Consider the following 21,125-nt stretch of genomic DNA (forward strand, 5'->3'; position numbering starts at 1 on the left):
CTCTTTTCTCAAGACTGCTGGCTCAACCTCCATGGCTAAGATCATCAATCTATAGAAACACATTGGGAGACTATTGCACACACAGGGCAAAATGCCTCCCTGCGCCAATCAGCATCTCTATAGGGAACGTTCAGTGCTAAACGCTAGTGCTGGACTGGGAAGTACCACTAATAGCTGCCTAGTAACACCTCTAGTCATTCAGACTGCCAAGTAAAAACAGCCTTTTCCTTTTGAAAACGCAGCATTGACAGTGCTCAGCCTCCAGACACAAGCTATAGCCACCATAACCACTACATTAATCTGTAGTGGTTCTGGTGGCTCAAGTGTCCCTTTAAATACACTACCCCTAAGGCCAACCCTGCTATATTCTAACCAACATTTAAACTCATTCCTAGCTTAACCACAGGACCTCAATGTAGACTCCCAGCTGCTCATCATGTTAGCGTTTTATTTGCTCTATAAGTATATACATTGCATGTAAATATATATATTCCCAAATCTGTATCACCTCTTGTTTTTCATAACTGTGGTAAAATGAATTCAATACTGGTCATTTAAAAAAAAAATTAAAAAAAAATTGCATGTGTTTGTTTATTTTCAGGATATTACATTACATTGGCTGCATAACAGGAAACTAAACTTCATTTTATTTTCTTCCTTTAAATATGGTGCTTATTAAACACAATATTAAAGTATAAAAACACTGAAGTGAGGTTCTTATGTGCCAAAACAGGTTTGATTTTATGCTGTCTAATCTTGTAATGCAAACAGTGTCTACTAATGTAAAATGATTTGAAATAAATCTCGGAACTGGGTGTTGTTGATAAAGCAAAAATTCTCTTCCAAATTAAGCAGCTGTTTGCATTTTTTCTTTCTTTCAATAAGTGATTTTATTGAGCTTTAGAGAGTAATATATGTATCCAACATTGCAATTGAACAGGATTGAAGTAAATTTAAAAATAAATTGGGGGGCAGAGCCGACAGCTGAACAGACTGGTCGCATGCACTGAGAGCTCTGTGATTCTTCAGCATAAAACACAGACAAAAACTTTCAAATTCACCCCCAATTAGAAAAACGAAGCTGACCCTACCTGGCAAACAAGACAGAAATGGGCAGGAAAAGCAAAAAACAGACCAACCACGACCTGGCACAAGCATTGGGGATCTATGGCGGCGAGCACATGGCGCCCTGGAGCCTGACATAGCCGCCTACATGGACGACTTCGACGACTCCGATGAACAAATCTCGGACCCCGAAGAAACTGGCCTACCCACAACACAGGCACCAGCACAACCCAAACCGCAACCGGACTCGGCCCTGGTCACGAAAGCAGTCATGCAGGAACTGCTGGCGGACCTCCGCCGGAACATCAAGGCTGATGTGGCGGACATGCGAAAAGACATCCGGGGCCTGGCAAGCCGCACTGAAACCCTGGAGCAAGACTCCCGCAGCCACACACGGCAGGTGTCCACAATACAGCAGGAACTAAAATCGCTGCAACAGCAGCACCTGCTTATGGAGCAAAAGATGGCGGCATTGGAGGACTTGCACCGCGCTCAGAATATCTAAATAAGAGGCATAGCAGAAGCGGTCCCGGACACCGAACTGCCTCACTTCATGAGGCGCCTGGTGAGCACAATAATCCCACCGAAGCAGGTCAAGGGAGTGTGCCTGGATGGCATGTTTCGAATCCCCAAGCCAACAACGGCCCCAGCGGCAGCACCACGGGACCGAATTGTTAAATTTCAGAAATTACAGGACAAAGAAGCAGTAATGACAGCCATCAGGGGCAGCACACCGTACATCTTTGAGGGCATGGCCCTTACATTTTATACAGACTTATCTAGAGGAACTATGGCAAGGCGCACACAGCCCTGAGGCCCTTCACCACCCTGCTCCGCGCACACAATATCAAATACCAATGGCGCTCATCCTATAAGCTTCACGTACTCCACGGAGACACCGCGTACTCAATAGCAGACCTGCAGGAGGCGAGAAGACACCTATCAACCGTGGGCCTACCACAAGACTCTTTACAGCAACCCCGCTTATCCTCTAAGCCCCATGAGTGGAACCCGGCTACCTCCGAGACATTTGTCCCAAGAGGGTCCACCCACGACTCTCAGAAAATGGCCCCGGCCTGAGTACCCCTTGTGGACCCGCAGGGCCAAGTCACCCACTCTTACCATTGTCTTAGTGCCGTTACAAAATAGAATATGTGCTACGGTTAATTTTTTCATTTATTCCTGCTTGCATCCTCATCAATGCAGCTCACACACACTAGATGTGATACCTCTGCTGCTGAACAGTTATGGTGAAGTTTCCCGTTTATTTCTGTTTGCACCCTCCACAATGAAGCCCCCATACACTAAATGAGATACCTCGGCTGCTTAACAGCAACGAGCCACACACAATCCCCACGCAACCACAAACACCCACGATACCAGGACAGCAAAGCCTTATATCCCATCCCCACCCAGCGACACTGGCCCTAACTGCCTTAACTCACCCCAATACCGGGGAATGCACTAGGCCACAAAGGGCATAAGCCATCCGCACAGAGGGACATTATACCCATTATTGCATTAGACACAGCCAGGAGAAATCACCCCTCCCCACCTAATCGCAAGCTACGATCAACATTCCTTACGATTGTCCCCCTCACCCGCTGACCGCACCACTTGTCCCAAATTTTCCCACACTAGCGTCTACTACTAAAGTCACTCAGGGTATATTACCTTCATACCATAACCTACTGTATATTTGCCAAGTACCTATACGTACCCTGCCAAAGCATCCCCTTAATCCCTATTGATACACAAGAGGCTATTACATGGCCCGGGGGTACCTCATAATACCTGAACGTCCACCTCAGTTAAGTGATTGTATTATGAAATGTTTGTCCACATGCCTGTTTTATATATTAGGTCATTAACTACGCACCCAGCTTCACTCCTGACAGTGGGGGGGGCCTCACTCAACATAATCAACTAGACTCAACGAGTCTAAACATAGAATGTTTAGTATATGTAACAAGTTAAAAGTACAATGAGCTTAGACGTATAACGCTTAGTACATACAACAAACTCAACCGCACAATGTATAACATGTACAACGAAAGTAACCGCATACTGTATAAATAAAACCAGACCTATCGGCAACAATACAAAAAGTGCATTGCCCTGCTTGTCACACAACTGTTATACTCTACCTGATGTTATGTAAGCACCTGCTGTTGTGGCAGTGTATACTTGTACACCTATTTGTGCACGAATAAAAGAAAGAATTAAAAAAAAAATAATTTTTTTAAATAAATTAAAACTACATGCAATGACCCTTGCAACAGGGGGAAAAAAAAAAGTGAGTCAAAGTGCAGTGCTACTCTGATCAGTAGTACAGGCATTATCTCAAGAGTGTTCCACAAGGCCCCCCACCATCAGTAATTTGATGGCTGATGTTCTGTCATATTCTTTGTCCGGTGAATTAGATTTTCAGGCTAGACGGATGCCGTGGAAGAACTTGGTTTTCCTCCTTTTAACATATCAAAGCGATGGCAATGATCGGATACACGCCCCTGCACCAGCTGGAAGGCGCTGCCTGCATCCAATAAGGATTTGGCATAGGGACTCTAGAGGGGGTAGGGGTAACAATGGCCCAAGAATGCAAATTGGACGAACTGGTAGTCAACAGGGTTTGCAGGGATTTTGAGAAAAGCAGCTTTTAAATCATTGGTCAAGAAGGTAAATTCTGGAGAGAAAGGAGGGACTGACCTCAGAGTCCCCACCCTGTAGGTTAATGAACTTAATATGCAGACAAAGCTCACTGAAGGACCTCTGACACTGTGAATATTAGTCAAACTCTAATTTCCCATTACAATTCATAATGATTGTCCTGGCTCCTTAATGTGCTAAGAAGTCACAAGATAAAAATCTGCCAGAAATGGGAATGTTAAGCAACATTTTATACCACATATGTATGGGGTCTCATTGATTCATGAGAGCAGCATTGATTAAAAAGAAAGGATATTCAATAAAGTGAGAATCCATGTGCCTTGAAAGTAAGTTTAACATTTTAGACCATGACTGGGACTGAAGCCTAGCAGGCATAGATTGAAAGAAAGGGGTTGACCTACGTCTACCATTATAGATAACTCATTATATAAGGAGGAACATTAATGGATGTTCAAATCTGGCCCTAGTTAAAATTTGGAATATCATGTTTCTCCTCTTCACTTGCATAGTGTGGGTGGGTGGAGGGAACACAAATACCAACTGCTAAATGCATTTTAATAGAAAATAGAGAATTACATGAATAAAGATGTATTATAATATGTACAATGGCTTATTTCTTGACACTAAAGATGCATTTTTTCCCATAGTCCCTGATAAAAGGAGTTGTTGCTAATAAACGCCGTCCGAGGGCTCATTTCCATGATTGTTGCAATCATTAACCAATATGCTGGTAATCAAAATGGATGCACTAAGGTTAGCAACTACTAGCCGTTTCCATGCTGCAATAATCGAATGTTTGGTACCTGCTAAGAAGCAGCTGATGAAAGTTCTAATGTTTCTCATAGAGATTAATGGGAGCCGCTAATCGCTACTCACAAACTAGTTTCTATGCCAAGCTATAATCATTTTTTGAAGTCATACAATAACCAGTGGATATATACAACAGTGACCCTCCCAAGACACAATATTTTAATACACGTCAGAAAGTAAATGAAACATGTTCCCTTTTACAATCATGAGCAATATTTGTGTAAACCTTTTCAAAAATAAATATATTTACAAGACTGCAGCTATGTGGCAACTGAATCACATGTAATTACATAAATGCTTCCATTATAAAATACAGTATGTTGCAAATATCTTATTTTTTGACATTGTTCATATCAGGTAAGGAAAGTAAAAAAAAATATAAACATAGATGAATAAATATCTGCTAGCATTGCAGCATGAGGGGCCCAAATCAAGGATCAAATCAGATGATCAAGATTCCATATACCAATGGTAGAACAAAAACATAGTTCAGTTCATTCTGCTGCCTCCATAAATGGGAGTAAAATCCTCTGTGGTCTGAATTCTGCCTGCAGCACTGCAAGTCTTTCATGAAGACAGTCTGACCTCGTTCCTAGCTGTGCAGTTTGCAGAGGGGTTAATATTTCCATAGCTTTTAGAAGTATCTGCCCATGCTCCAGCAATCCCAGAACAGCAGCCTGCACACGTGGGCACCCAGAGGCCTTCAACATGAGCTGGGAGGCAGACCCTGCAACATAGAGAACCCATGTCATTTATTTGGTGATATTCAGAATTCCTGCATTATAACAGCATCACTCTCTACACTTACAAAAGCGAGCAAGCACACAGAATCAACTCAGAAGGACATATACAAAAATGTAACTGTGAGCAGTAGATAGTGACATACAGAATATAACACGAATTGTAAGTGGCACCTACCTTGTGCTTGCACCCAATGAAGACAGAGTTGGATCTGCTCTTGCACAATAGGGAAAGTGTGTGTCACCCACTGCAGCCCGACTGAACACAATGAGGAGTTGGTGGACATAGAGCAAAGCAGACTACGTAGTATTGGGGATACTAGCGATGAAAGAAACAATGGATCTGCAAACACATTGGGCTCATCCTCTTCATATAGGCTGACTGACCTACAAGGGATGTAAGGTGAACCAAAAAAAAAAAAAATTAATATTAAAAGTCTATGCAGGCTGGAGTTTCCCCACACTGAATTTTATTGCTTTTGGAAGATAAATAAAAGCACACAAAATGAATAATGTAGCTATATATACACACGCACACTGATCAACCACAACATTAAAACCACTTTGCCAATATCGTGTATGTCTTCCTCGTGCTTCCAAAAAAGCTCTGATGCGTCGAGGCATGGACTCCATAACACCTTGAACTCTTTGTCATGTTCTTCAAACCATTCCTGAACTATTTTTGCACTGTGGCAGAGTGCATTATTCTGTTGCACGATGCCACTGCCAGCAGGGAACATGAAAGGGTACGCGTGATCTGCAACTATCTCTAGGTAGTAGGTACGTATGAAAGTAAAATCCACATGAATGCCAGGACCATAGGTTTCCCAGCAGAATATTGTCTAAAGCATAACACTGCCTCTGCCGGTCTGTCTTCTCCCCATACTGCATCCCCAAGTAAATAATGCACACAAACGCGGCCATTCACCTGACCGAAAATAAAATGTGATTCATCAGACTAGTCAACCATCTTCCATTGCTCCATGGTCCAGTTCTGATGCTCAGGTTCCCAATGTAGGTGCTTTCTGCGGTGGACAGGAGTCATCATGGGCACTTTGACCAGTCTGCGGCTATGCAGCAAACGGTGATGCACTGTGTATTTGGACACATTTCTATCAAGGCCATCATTACGTTTTTCAGCAATTTGAGCTACAGTAGCTCTTCTGTGTGATCAGACCAGACGGGCTAGCCTTTGTTCCCAATGTGCATCAATGAGCCTTGGGTACTCTAATTCACCAGAAATTCACATGAAATTTAAAGGACCACTATAGTGCCAGGAAAACAAACTCATTTTCCTGGCACTATAGTGCCCTGAGGGTGCCCCCACCATCAGGGCCTCCCTCCCACCGGGCTGAAGGGGGTTAAAAACTCACCTTTCTCCAGCGCCAGGCTCCCTCGACGCTGGGAACTCTCCTCCTCCTTTGGCAGTCATCGGCTGAATGCGCATGCGCGGCCAGAGCCGCGTACCATTCAGCCAGTCCATAGGAAAGCATTCTCAATGCTTTCCTATGGACGCTGGCATCTTCTCACTGTGAAAATCACAGTGAGAGGCGCGGAAGCACCTCTAGCGGCTGTCAATGAGACAGCCACTAGAGGCTGGATTAACCCATTTGTAAACATAGCAGTTTCTCTGAAACTGCTGTTTACAGCAGGCAGGGTTAATCCTAGATGGACCTGGCACCCAGACCACTTCATTAAGCTGAAGTGGTCTGGGTGCCTATAGTGGTCCTTTAAGAACTGACTGTTCACTTGCTGCCTAATATATCCCACCCCTTGACAGGTGCCATTGTACAATATAACCAATGTTACTCACTTCACCGGTCAGTGGTTTTAATGGAGTGGCTGATCAATGTACTGTATATAAATATAAAAAAAATGCTGACCTGTGCAGATGTTGCCCCACACTGCTGGTCACCTTAGCACAAGTATTAAGGAAACAGTTGGAAAAATATATCAAATCAGGGCTCTCTCATAAAAAAATGTACAGATGCATCACTGAACATGGATAGGCAGGATGTAACAGACATGCAACCACATGTAATTTTCATCAATGATTAAGTATTTAGCACAGTCTGTGTGTTATAGTAAAGCATGTTTCCTCACTCATTTACCTGTCTTGGAGAGTTGTAAGTGCTGTGTGAAGATCACAGGGAGGCAATCTAAGTAAAAGTGAATGAAACGTTTCCTCACAATCCCAGAAGTGGTCCCTCAAGAGCTGGAGGAGATGCAGGAGAGCCCGATCACTCTGCAAAGTCATCTCAACTGGCTTACCAAGGGCAACAACAGCAAATCTGGCAGCAGTATCTCTTACACTCCGTTCTTCATCTTGCAAGAGATCAACTCCATTGCTTAGGGCCCTAATAAAAAAAGTAAAGTTTTGTGGAAAATACTAAAGTGAAGTGACAGTTACAGGATGAGAGAAAGATTTAAACTATATAAATGTGGAGAAACAGCTAAAAGGAATTAAGTCTTTAAAGGAGAGAGAACCAAGAAAATCCAAGCACACACAAATTGGAACAGGAAAAAGAGGTGGAGAATGGAATATGTAAGCATGCCTAGAGAAAAACTTTGAAATATTGACATCCATAGTATAGACCCTTCTTGCCTTACAGCCAGTTGTGTCAACCCATAGGTACTGTCACCAAGTGCTTGTCTCACTAGGTCAGCTCCGCCAACGTGTAGAGCATGTGCAGCAGCCAGCCTTAGCTCCTCGCAGGATGAAACCGGGTCAGCACAAGATGAGAGAACATCCAGCCATCTTGAGCAAACCGAGATGTCCTGTAGCATGGTCCTGATTGGGATACAGGAATTACTAAAAGGAATACTCTAAAACTAAAATTCACAACAGCGCAATGCCAGAAGTCCCTTAGTGTCATCCCAGGGTAAGCTGCCAAACGGTTTATTAATAATTTGACACTTACCTGACTTTCTAGCCTTCCAGTCTGCATAGCTATGCTAAAGCGCAGGTTTATTCTTACATATTAGCATACTAATGTTGGATATTACGAATTGGAGAAGGTTTCAGTAGGAACTTCTGCATTGATATCTGAAGAAGAGCCAGACCATGTGGCAAAGTGTCAAACCCTTTTCAACAACACTAGGAGACTCCTGGCACAAAAACTACTACAGCATACTGTAGTGGTTTTGGTGTTTAGAGTGTCCCTTTAACCCCTTAAGGACCAAACTTCTGGAATAAAAGGGAATCATGACATGTCACACATGTCATGTGTCCTTAAGGGGTTAAGGGATGTAAGCCAACAAGACACACAAAAACCTACTCTCTGAATAACACAAACTCTAAGTCACATAAAGTGTTTCATGTCAGCTGAAATCAACACTCTCTACATTCAATAGGTCAGAGAAAACCCCAGTAATATCATAATTGGCTCTGGCTATTAACATAGACCAAAGTTTCCACTTTTGCGATCTTTACAAAATATTATAATACTTCATCACCATGCGGACGTCATACAGGTCTAAACCAGTTTTCTGCATGGCAAAACACACCTGAAACTTTGATAATTTAGCAAAATTACATGCGCCCCCCACCCCAAAAACGATTGTACGGTAAACATTAACATTTTTAATTTCTCTTGTAATACTCAGCTACAAGATATTAAATTTACCCATGTTTTAGCAACAAGCCGACGGCACGCAGGGCCTGGCCCTGAAGCTGAGGTCCTTCTCTACCAGATTCCAGAAGACCAAGAAGAATGTGTGCACAGCGTATCTCCTGCTTTTCAGGCAAGTTGAGAACATATGATGGAAAGCACACACTGTGCACATGAACAAAAGCCTCCAGGCACGGTGTTAGATCCTCAGGGGCACTACCAGAAAGCAGCACTGAACAGAATTTGTCCTAAAAAAAAAAAAACACCTTGAATGTGAAGAACAGCGCCATGAAAACACTTTAGTTAGTGAGAATATCTTTGCATAACTTTACCTGAAGGGCATCTCTCACAGCCTTGCCCATTGCTGAAGACATATCACAATTAATTTTCCCCTTGAGCCATTTGTACAGAGCAGGATCGCCATCCTGAAGAAGTTGGAGCACAACTTGGTTGACATGATCAGACAACCGGTCAGACTCTTTGCACATATACAGAACACATGCCTCATGGAAAACATCAGAGCCCACCTGTAAGGCAAGGGAGCAAAAAAATATAGATGAGAAGAGAGGGAAAAAAGGAAAAGGTCTACAGAGAATGAAAAGAAAACTAAACAAACAAAACATTTCACGTATATATCTACCTGTTTATCGAAATCCTGTGCTTTGAGTGCTGTGCAAACAGCCTCATCCACCAGTCGTGCATACTCCGCACCATTCATTGGCACCAACAGAGAAAGCACATCAAGGAATGAGGCTCGAATCAAAGGACATTTTTGACTTGGAGAAAGCAGCCAAAGGGCTGGAAGCAACCTCTGGGCAAAGTCACATCCAAAACTCTCTGGTAGGCTGACAAGGGAAGATTGAAAAAGCAAGACGATGGGAGAAGGAGGAAACACAAGGGAAATGAAAGAAAGGTAAAGCTCGTAAGAAGACTGAATATATTCAGATTAGTTTCATTTTTATCACAGACTCATAATCAGATTAAAATCAACTACCTAGATTTTTGCACTACAACTTCTTTTGTGTTTGCATTTTCAAAATCAGATATAGTCAGACACACCAATAATTCGTAATTATCCTCTTCACGCCATGAGACTTGCTCGGATAATCACAAAAATGGTCTCTTGAAGATGAGCGACGTCCTGGCCCCACATGCATGCCAGGGCCTGCAGCTTAATATTAATATGGACGGTTCAGGAAGAGGAGCAGCAGTCTCAGCCATTTAAAGGCATTTCCTGACATGCAATCAATTTCAGAGAGTGAAAGCATGTGAGGAGATGCTGCCCGGACACATACAGTTAGCAAATGCTGTGTTTGTATGCTCTACAGCTTCTCGTCACTCTCAGTGATCAGAGAGGCTTGGACTATAATCCAGAGCCTACACCTCGCCATACACCCCAACCCCTCCCAAAATAAATGAATACATAAACCAACCCCATGGTCACTGTATGATTCAGTGACCGATGGGTTTAAGGGTGAGTTTAGCCATCATAACTACTACAGCTTTTTTCAACACTTACCTGGGTTTCCAAAGCACTCACATTTCAGCCTCTCTTCATATATGACTAAAGCAAATGTTCTGACTTTTGCATTACTGTCATCAGTTCTGCCCGTATTTGTATGGAATTTGTAGGACGACACACTCTTTTGCTTTGGCTAGATCAGAGAAACGGACCAGATTGCAGGTACCCAGGAGACTCAGGTGTCAATCCATTTAAAATAGTTTAGTTACTTACTGTGGGTCAGTGCTGAGGGACTTTCTGCACCATAGCCACTACATTGCATTGTGGTGGATATTGTGTCTGAGCTAACCCTTTAATTATATATATTTTTATAGGTTCAAGTGTCCCTCCCATTCATAGAATATATTAAAGCCCCTCAAAAACCGCCTAAAACAAATTTGTCCCGGTCCTGCAGTGGAAGTTGCGACAGACGATCTCCAAGCTAATGCTTCTCATAGAAAAGCATTGGGGACTTACTGGACATGTTCAGCAAATGGCAATTTTCGCCCAAATGGAATGCAAGGACAGGGTTTTTTCATTAAAACCACTGCATTAAGATATAGTGGTTTTGGTGCTTAAAGTATCTATTTAATGCTGTGAATCCGTACCAATAATACATACGGAAATTATCACATGGGGAAACTATCCTACAAGCAGAGGTTGTTGCACTAAAAATGAAAACTAAACAAAAAAGTTATTGTTCACAAGGAACACAAATTTCCTCTTACTAGGAAGACATCTCCACAAAACCCAATTAATTGCGCCATTTGCCCCATTGTCCACAATGTGTGGTCAAAGCCTACAACATTATCAGGGATCCAGCTCTTCACTAGAAACATCTTGGTAAGGTGGCAGCAAATCCATTTTAGTTCAGACATTCCCAATAAAGGTAATGAAACACCATGACATAACTGTTTTTTAAGTTGCTTGTACATATAAAGACACATGATTGCGTGCTACATTAGCTGTATTTGTCTTATTTCTCCCTTACCGGTTTTCTTTCAATGTTTCAGCCAGCAGAGCATGGATTTGTAGAAGACAGCCATGTAGTGCATTGTGGGACACTACTCCACTTGATTTGGGTATGCTCTGAGCCAACTGTAATAGCAGATGATGATAATTGTCCTCTTGGACAATGGGTACAATTGCACGAGCCGCTATGACTCGTACTGCATATATAGGATTTCCAGCCAGGCACAGCAGAGGATCCAGAAAACAGCTAAATAAATAAATAAATAAATAAAATATCCATCAATAAGCAGCACATAGGCTGCAAACAACTTGTACTATAGAACTTTTAAATCCAGAACCTCCCAACTAGTTGGATAACCCAGAATTACTCAGCCTCGTTGTCTCCTCCTGGCTGCAGTCTGGCAAGAAGTGTTAGGACTGGATGTAAACTGGGGTGTAGCACCTTCCCTGACTGCTGAGAGTCTTGTAGCTCCTGCCGGAGCACATTCTTAAGTCCTGGGAACCTTCTCAGCAAAGCACCCACAGACACAGTGCTCTTCACTGAACTGTCCCCATGACTGCGAGACAAGCCCAGCATACCCCCTGTCAAGGCACCTGTGGTGGCAACACAAAATACCAGACTGAACAAACAGATTAGATGAAAAACATGCAAATTATAATGCAACTTTCAAATGTCCATTGGCGATGTCTGGAGAATACTGCAACTCGAACACAAGACTTACTGAAAAGTTGTAAAGCTGCATTACGCATGGACCAGCATGGGCTCCTCAGATTGTGGAGAGCAAGAGACATCAGTTTAACAGCATGGGTGAGCAGATTAGATCGAAGGACAGAAGAACGCAGCATCGTTTGAAGAGCGTGCACTGCAGAAACCTGTTAAAAAAATAAATAAAAAAACAAAACCTGGTGGTAGTGTGCTCAAACAGGCTTCAATAATATGCTTATGCCTTATAGAGAAGTTACCTGTGGAAGATCTCTGGTCAGATCCCAGTCAGAAGGCAGTGGTTCCTTGGCCAGTTCTAATAAAGAACTCACACAGGATACTAACAAGGTGTGCGGTGACCCTTCTGCACACAGAATGCTCTGGAGGAGAACAGGGAAACCAGCACCTCTACGTGTGACAGAGACAGAGTGCTGAGAGCGACATTCAGCCAGGCCCTGGGCAAAATGATGGAGTGAAAATAAAAGTCAGAGAGGAAAAATTTCTAAAATGGGATAAATTTGTACAAAAGTATCATGCACCTGTTCCATTATGTTTCCAGGGATAGTGCTCAGTTTTTGATCTTCATTGCAAAGCAACGCACAGCAAAGCTTAGTAAATCCTGCAATGCAGCCCTCTACTGCACCCTAAAGGATGCAAATAAAATTACACTATTAATCCGGTTATAAAAGATTAAAAACACAGAACAGCCATCTCCACTTTCCATAGTTTTGCCTTTATATCTAAATAAATGAGAAAATTACATCACCTTTTTATTACTTTACATATATCTATTGTAAGATAAAAGTAATTTATAATATAAATAAAGGGATTGCAATTCTGATCTGCAATAGGATATATGTGCAATTCACACTCAGACCTTTCTAAGACAATATATTAAAAGCAATGTTTTCGGATTAGCCACTTGTAAAATCCTATGTATTTGGTTGTATCAATGAATAATAACATTTCAGACAATTCGATCTATGGAAAGAATGTGAAAATATCCTCATACGGTTTTGACCAATTACATTTGCATGGCAATGTCAAAGGCTGCCATCTCTCTGCTGCAAGACGTTTTCATAACTCACCCAGTGACGGCATCGCATAAATATATCCTGATAAGTTGCAACAGATTCTTGTACTGCAGAGACAGACAATAAAGGAACTGGGGAAGAAATCAATCTCTCCACTAGAGGTCCCAATAGCACTCCGATTTCCTGGGACAGCAGAAAAAAAAAAATTAAATAAATCCCACACGTGAAAACACATTTCAAGTATCATGTTACCAAATTCACTTACAGAAAAATAAAATATTTTTGTATACGTGCAATCAATATTCACCTTTAATGAGACCCAACAGCAAGTCATGATGAGACTGTGCTCTTCTGATATAAGAACTGATCCATGTACTTCATCCAGACCACATCCCTGTGCAATCAAAGCATTCACTGCCTTCCCCATATCCTCAAAAGATGGTGCAACTGCATCTACAAACACACAAACACAATATTAAAATTTAGAATAAGAAACTTACGAAAAAAAAATACAAAAAAAAGGATTGCAATAATTGCCTTCTCTAGCACCATAAAGAACTGCAGCCTTATTGCCATAGCCACTGCTATTATATATTTCATTTGACATGAATAGGAGACACAAGTATTGTAGGGTACTTTGTTTGTTTCTTTTATGACTAATTTGTACACAATTGCCAACAAATTCAAACAAGTAAAATGAACCCTGGCAGATGCTCCATTATCATATATTCTGCATGGACTTTTTAGGGGCTGACCACACAAAAAGAGGCCTACTCTTCCAGAATTATTTATTGCATATCAATTACGGGAATAGGGCTATAAAAGAAAGACATTTTTTAAAATTTTGCAGCAAAATAGGCAAGCAGAACTGTAAACAACTTAAAGCGGCACTGTCATGCCGAACTTACCTTTCCTCAATCTCTTCCTCTTCTCCCCCTCTCTCGGGATCTGTTATTCTTTTCTTCCTGTCTTCTTTAGTTTTCTTTAAAATCATAAGACAAAGTAGGGACTCTTTGCCTTATGGAGGATTCCTCCGCTTGACCAGCTCTGACCAGCGGAGGAGCAAAGTGTGCTTCATTTCCGCTGGTCAGAGCAATTTTCCCATAATCCTTACCTTTCCTCTGTGTTCCCGCGATGCTTCCTGTCATTTTAGACGAAACTGCCGAATTGCATCCTAACAGAATGAGAAGAGTTTCTCCATTGGTGTTAGGATGCAATTCGGCACTTTGTTCGGATCGGAATTTCATTCTAATGAATGACACTCCGATCCTATTTGTGCTGTGGCTGCATCTTGCAGCCGCTTAGTAGATAGCTCCCTGATACCGTGGGAATTAGGGAGTTATATACTAAAAGGGTGAAAGACCTAAATTGGTCTTTCAACCACATTTACCAACACTAAGTAAAGATGACTTAGTATTCGTAAATAATCTGCCCCTACTCGCTATACCGCGAGTAGGGGCATGTCTTGTAAGCAGTGAGCCGCCTGTGGCGGTGGGTGGGGGCCATAGAGATAATGAGGGGGTGGGGGGACCTACTGTCCTCCCCCCCGGCCCCCACCCCTGGGCGGCGGGTGGGGGCCATAATAGTAATAAGGGGGGGGGGGGGAAACCTACTGTCCTCCCCCCCGGCTCCCACCCCTGGGCGGCGGGTGGGGGCAATAATGGTAATAGGGGGGTGGTGGACCTACTGTCCTCCCCCCCCGGCCCCCACCCCTGGGCGGCGGGTGGGGGCCATAATAGTAATAAGGGGGGGGGGGGACCTACTCGGGTTTTTTATTTTATTTTTAGTTCGACGGGTATGATGGTTTTTTATTTGGCCTTTTTCGGGGCTGAAAAATGAAGATTTTAGAAAAAAGAAGACGTCGAATGGCAAGTTTAATTTTACTTTACAGGTTAGCAATTTTATTCCCCCCTCACTATTTTTTAGGGTGAGGGGGGTAGGTAGGGGCATTTTTATTTGGGTGGGGGGTGGGTGACTAGGGGCTTGGGGACCCCTAGTCACCTTAATGGGAGGGGGGAATTTACTTAGTGGCCCCACCCGCCGCCCAGGGGTCGGGGCGGGGGGAGGACAGTAGGCCCCCCCCGCCCATTATCGTTATGGCCCCCACCCGCCGCCCAGGGGTGGGGGCCGGGGGAGGACAGTAGGTCCCCCCCTCCCTATTACGGCCCCCACCCGCCGCCCAGGGGTGGGGGCCGTGGGGGAGGACAGTAGGTCCCCCCTCCCTATTACTATTATGGCCCCCACCCGCCGCCCAGGGGTGGGGGCGGACAGTAGGTACCCCCCCCCCCTCATCCCATTATGGCCCCCACCCGCCACAGTAGGTCCCCCCCCCTTATTACCCTTTCTTTTTTTTTTTACAGTGAGCAGCCACAGGCTGCTCACTGTTTAGTGGACATGCCCCTACTCGCGGTATAGCGAGTAGGGGCATTGGGGAGATTTGAATCTCCCTTATGCTATTATGGGGGTCATATTGACCCCCATAGAGTGAGGGGAGGATCTGGGGGCTAATGAAGTGGGGGCTTCTGTCTTTACATATTACAAGGAGGGAGCTGCACACCGGTAGCTCCCTCCTTGTAATAAACTGAAGGAACAAACTAACACTGATACTCAGTGTTAGTTTGTTCGTCTGATTTTTTCTATTCATTCATTCGTCTGTCTGATGAATGAATGAATGAATAGGTGAAATTCCCGTTCGCATGTCCAGGTGTTTCACTGGGCATGTGCGGGAATCTCACAGTTTGTGTAGTGTGGGTAGATGACGTGTCCCACAGGGACTTCATCTACTCACACAAAGATGGCGGCGCCCTGAATAAAGATCGGGGCAGAAAATAAAGAATAAAAAATAGGTAATATGGGGGGCTTAGGGGCATTTGGGGGTGACTAGGAGGTCAATTGGATGTAGTGGAGGCAGGAGGGGGGTTAAAAAAAAAAAAAAAAACGGGATTCGGCATGACAGTGCCGCTTTAAAAAGATTAAGCCCCTCCTCATCCTCCACCTTCTAACTCACCATTATGCCCCCAGAAAATACACAAGCCAAACTCTTGAAAAAGTAGAAATGTATTAAACATGGGAGGGAATTAGATGTGCACTGCCTCTAATCTTAAGCAAAAGGAGATTTACAGTTAGTACCCCCAAATTAGAGGCAGTGCAACAATAGGGATAAACAAATCAATCCTTAAGGGCAGGAAAAGAACAGCTCGAAGCACACCTTGTGCCCAATAACAGTATTTTCAAAGACTTGTAGGTCTAACCTGTAATGTTTTGCAAAGGTGTGCTTACATGTCTGAGCTTGTTAACATCACTTCTTAAAAATGTCACCAGTGGTTATGGCTAGATTCAATACTTAGACTGAGGGATTTGGCTCTTGGATAGACTGGGGACCTCATTATTGGACACAGAGAAGTGCCAGGGGTGAATGGGATTATACATGTATTTTGTTATTCATTAATGCTTGAAAAATAAAATGTGGTAGATGCCATCAACTCTATATCTAAAACTAATCAAGGAATTCACATAACATGCAAATGTTGAGAAACCTTACAGTCTTTAAAATATATATAAATAACAGGATAATTATGTAAATCTAATATGTTGTGGCTTCTTAGGTGTATTAAAGTAAAGTTTCTGTCTGTGAAACATGACACACCTCAGTGTGATGTCTGGATAAGTTGGAGTTTGAGATACAAACAATGAGCATTAGGTGCCCATCTCTCACCTGGAATGTCCTCATCCCATGCTTTTTGCAGAGCACTCAGGATAAAGGATGCGATCTCTTGCAAAGTGCTCACCAAGCACGAAAGGAGGGGGCGCCAACTGGGAGTCAGGTTAGACTGTGAAAAGGATTGCGACACAGCGGGCACCTCTAGCAAACACAGACGTAGAGCTGAAAGCACCCCTACACAGGAAGAGAGGGTTGGCTGTTAGAATTAGAGAAGATATGCAAACAAATATAAAAGAAGCAAAACTAAATCCAATGTGTCCAAGTACAAGGATCAGTCAAATGTAAAAAGGTAGGAAAAAGGCATTCCAAACATTTAAAATCAGATGGGTTGATTGCATCCTACAACAAATATATGCCAATAGGGTTTGCATGAGAAAGATTAGATAAACTTGATAATGAAAAGCTAGTAGACAAAGAGAGCAAGACCAACCCCAAAAAGTATTTTTAATACTAAAAAGGTTAAAAGAGTTAAAATGTTGGTCTATAGGAAAGTGTGATGGGTGAGTTAATCAAGGAGGATTCTAAATAATTACATTTTTCTTCAGCACATAGGGAAGAAAAAAATCTGTGGCTGTAGATTTGAAAATATATTTTACAAAGGCCTTTCAATGAACAGGTGATCAGGTAACATAGAATAAAAGTGCTTTAGAAACTAAATAAAGTTAATGTAAAAAAAACTACAGGGGCTCAATGGTATTCACCCACATGTGCTTTGGGAGATTAGCATAGATATAGCCATAACACTGCTTTTGACTTTTCAGGATTTGTTTCCTTCAGGAATTGTACCAGAGGATTGGGAAAAAAGGGTGTGTGTGGTGCCTATATTTAAAAACGGTTCAAAGCTCAACAGAAAACTACAGACCCATGAGCTTAAAGTCTGTGGTTGGAAACTTATTTGAATGACTGTTAAGGGAGAATATTCAAGAATTGCTTTTAAACCAAAATATAATTAGCAGGAATCAATAAGGTTTTTTGAAAGACATGTCATACCAAACTATCTTAATTGCATTTTATGAAGAAGTAAGTAGAAATATAGATCAGGATGTTCCAGTAGGTGTGCTCTACTTGGATTTTGCCATGGCACGTGATACAGTTCCACACAAAAGGTTACTAGTAAAACTGAAATCATTTGGTTTAGATGAAAAATCGTGTTCTTAGATAGAACACAACAGAGTGTAGAGAGTAGTTGTAAATGAAACATTTTCAAATTGGACAAAAATGGTAAGTGGTGTCCCTCAGGGTTCTGTTCTGGGTCCACTTCTCTTTCATCCTTTTATAAATTATCTTGAAGTAGACATCAATAATCAATTGTCAGTATTTGCAGATTACAGTGTTCCTCCATAATCATAATTATGGAATTTGATATCAATGGGCAGTTACAAATAGTGGTTGCCTCACATGTCACTGAACCTTGCTCAACTAGACTAGAAACGATATACAGTTTGTAGAAAGCATCTACTAGCCCTGTGATGTATAGATGATACAGGTTTTAAGATAGATAGATATACTGTCAGTGCTAAAGAATTTCAAGATGTATTTACTAAAACAATTTTTAGAATGTATATAAAAGCATACAGAATACTAAACTCTATATGTGCAATGAATTCAACCACGTATTAGACAAATATGTGGTCTGCTAGCTGCTGCTAACCTGATTAAGCAGTTGAAACCAGTGATCCAAAACACACGTAAATCTTCATCTTGTGAAGTCATTAGTCTACAGTGGCTCGTTCTTGTATTATAATTAGCCTTTATACATTTGATTGGCTTGTTTACATTTGTGAATTATAGTTTACCATTTTCTAGTGTGTAGCATGTCATTAGCATTTCCTTTAATCTATGCTCACCATGAAGTGGCTTGGATGTTGCAGCCAGAAGAAGATTGTCCCGGGCACAGTTGTAGTGCTCCTGTAACATCTCTGTAAGAAAGGTCACAAGGCGCAGCATGGTGACCGGTTCATTTCCTGGCGACACCACCACTCCCTGTGGACTGTACCAAAGTGGTAACAATAATTAGTCACTACTTAAAATGTCATGACATAAAGGGACACACTAAGCAGATGGCAATGCCTACATTTGCCCAAGAAAACAAAAAAAACACACTGATTGACAACCACTAGAGATACATCTTTCTTAACACCTTAAGTTTTTGAAGGTTTCCACATTCAGCCTCATCACACATAGCAAGATAATACTGAACATGTCAATGATTTGGCAATAGCTGCGCATGCACCGTTGATTGACAGTACTTCTCTATGACAAGCGTTGGATTGCACCAGAGATCACCAATTCTGATCTTATTGCGGGTGGAGTAGCTGCTGGGAGGAAACGGTCCTACTTTTCTATTCGGACAATGAGGGCTCAATCTTAATTACAAAAGCACCACTTCAATGTTCAGAACAGGTATATTTATGGTCAATGTTGGAGTGACCCTTTGAATTTTGTAAAACCGTAGATGAAATTAAAGTAGGACTACATCTCCCTTAACTTTTGCCAGCATGATGTCTGTAAGAACATTATGGGAGTCAGCACCATGTAGAATACTGAAGGATGTCAACCCCTGCATTAAAGTAAGGTAAGTCATAAACTGACATGTAGGAGCCTTCACATCTATGTTAATTTAGAGTTAAAATAAAATAAAAATTAAGACAAGTGCACTCTATGTTACAGAAATCCTGCTGTTCTTCTCCATTTACTACATACCTCTGCATCAGCGTCTTCATTATGAGAGCACCAACTTCAGCTAAAGGCACCCTGGGACTGCATAGAATGGCTTTGCCCAACTCATATAGTGGGAGGAAAACAGGCTCTGGGGCAGGAAGGAAAAAACGCACCAACAAATCAGATGCCATCTCGCGGATCTGTTAAATGGGTAACAGTGCCAAAACAATAGTTACAGGGCAAACCTTCACTCGACATATTGCAACGTTTAAAATAGAAGTGAGCAGTGGTAATGGACCATATTCAAATAAGAAAAAAGGTTAAACAACCTATTTTTTTAAAATATGAAAATATTTATATGTCTGCTAAAGATAAAGAATAGAGGAAATTGTGCTAGATTGCGTGACAATCTAAAAAACTGCCAGCTTGTGATTTTTGTTTTTTATCCATGCACTTAAAGCTTGCTGGGGGACACATTATACATAGAATAATAATATAAAAAAAAAGAAAAAAAAAAAGCTTTTTTTGATCAGGCGCATTTTAATAAAGTCCTTTTGGGAGACACAGCCTAAAAACAGCAGTATTATACATGCGACACTCTTTTCTGTTTTGAAAGATTTTACCCTCAAAACATGCAAATAGAACAATGTATTTTGATGTTAAAAAAAATAAGAAAAGCATTGGCCTGTTTACCTCATTAGTGCTATCTTGAATGCATCCAAGAAGTGCCTTCATGTTGGACACAGAGAAAAAATCCCAGCATCCTCTCTGTCTTGCATAGGTGAGCAATACAGACATATCGCCTATTAAAAGATAGGGAAAAATGGAGAAAGTTGTGGGCAGTTGTGTCAAAATGCATCTGAAGCAGATACAATTTGTTTGTTGGTGCTAAAAACACTGCATTCATCCAATGTGATTGAAAATTAGTAATCTGCATAAGTACCGGTTAAAAGTTATATACTATTTATGTGCGATTTTTATTCTGCGTATTAAATGTATGTGTGTGTGTGTGTGTGTGGGCACTCCCAAAATACACACTAATAAAGAACAGAATGCCTTGTAAACAACACCGCACACTCCATTCTGCATCTGTTGAGAAAGACAATGAAAGCAGGCACCCAGTTGCTAATAAAGTGTAAGAATTACATTTAAATGTGACAGTCCACTTCAGCTCCTAATTATGCAGGTAGGTACATTGAGTGACCGTTCACGGGGCATCATGAACAATTTCAATTAATCTGGATCTTACAGCTGCATCTATGGACTATTAAATTATTCGGGATCCTAACATACTTTTGTATTGAAAATTACTCACGGGGAGGTTGTCCTTTCTTCTTCTGGGGGGTCCAGCAGTCAGAGCAGCTTTCTAGCAAAGCAGAGAAAGTGAGCAGACCACTGCAGCGGCGTTGGTAATTTCCAGCAGTGGAGATTGTAGAGACACTTAATTGAAGCAACCACTCCAAAAAATCTGATTAGGTTATAAGAGAGAAAAGGTCACATGACCCGGCATGCTATTCAGATTCAGGTTTCAATTTCACTGCATTAAGGAGACAGGCCATAGTAGATTTACGTCATATGGTATGGAGATAATGTATGAAATAAACATGGTTTACTATAAAATGACAGAGTCAATTATAACC

General features: G+C 41.9%; 1 protein-coding gene across 1 annotated transcript in view; it reads right to left on the reverse strand.

The window, feature by feature from the left end:
* Nucleotides 1-4,924: 4,924 nt before the first annotated feature.
* Nucleotides 4,925-21,125, reverse strand: part of LOC134611005 (tRNA (32-2'-O)-methyltransferase regulator THADA-like) — a 38,900-nt gene continuing 22,699 nt past the window's right edge. Inside the window, exons 13-30 of the mRNA XM_063454480.1 lie at nt 20,801-20,953; nt 20,179-20,288; nt 19,528-19,685; nt 18,672-18,814; nt 16,819-16,998; nt 13,411-13,556; nt 13,158-13,286; nt 12,609-12,713; nt 12,330-12,524; nt 12,089-12,239; nt 11,735-11,960; nt 11,386-11,613; nt 9,534-9,738; nt 9,226-9,420; nt 8,909-9,141; nt 7,394-8,073; nt 5,461-5,669; nt 4,925-5,269 (exon numbers count right to left, since the gene is read on the reverse strand). Of these exons, the coding sequence (XP_063310550.1) occupies nt 7,746-8,073; nt 8,909-9,141; nt 9,226-9,420; nt 9,534-9,738; nt 11,386-11,613; nt 11,735-11,960; nt 12,089-12,239; nt 12,330-12,524; nt 12,609-12,713; nt 13,158-13,286; nt 13,411-13,556; nt 16,819-16,998; nt 18,672-18,814; nt 19,528-19,685; nt 20,179-20,288; nt 20,801-20,953 (2,885 nt within the window). The 3' untranslated portion in view covers nt 4,925-5,269; nt 5,461-5,669; nt 7,394-7,745. The remainder of the gene's footprint in view (nt 5,270-5,460; nt 5,670-7,393; nt 8,074-8,908; nt 9,142-9,225; nt 9,421-9,533; nt 9,739-11,385; nt 11,614-11,734; nt 11,961-12,088; nt 12,240-12,329; nt 12,525-12,608; nt 12,714-13,157; nt 13,287-13,410; nt 13,557-16,818; nt 16,999-18,671; nt 18,815-19,527; nt 19,686-20,178; nt 20,289-20,800; nt 20,954-21,125) is intronic.

The sequence above is a fragment of the Pelobates fuscus genome, chromosome 5, assembly GCF_036172605.1.
Source record: "Pelobates fuscus isolate aPelFus1 chromosome 5, aPelFus1.pri, whole genome shotgun sequence".
NCBI classification, from domain to species: Eukaryota; Metazoa; Chordata; class Amphibia; order Anura; family Pelobatidae; genus Pelobates; species Pelobates fuscus.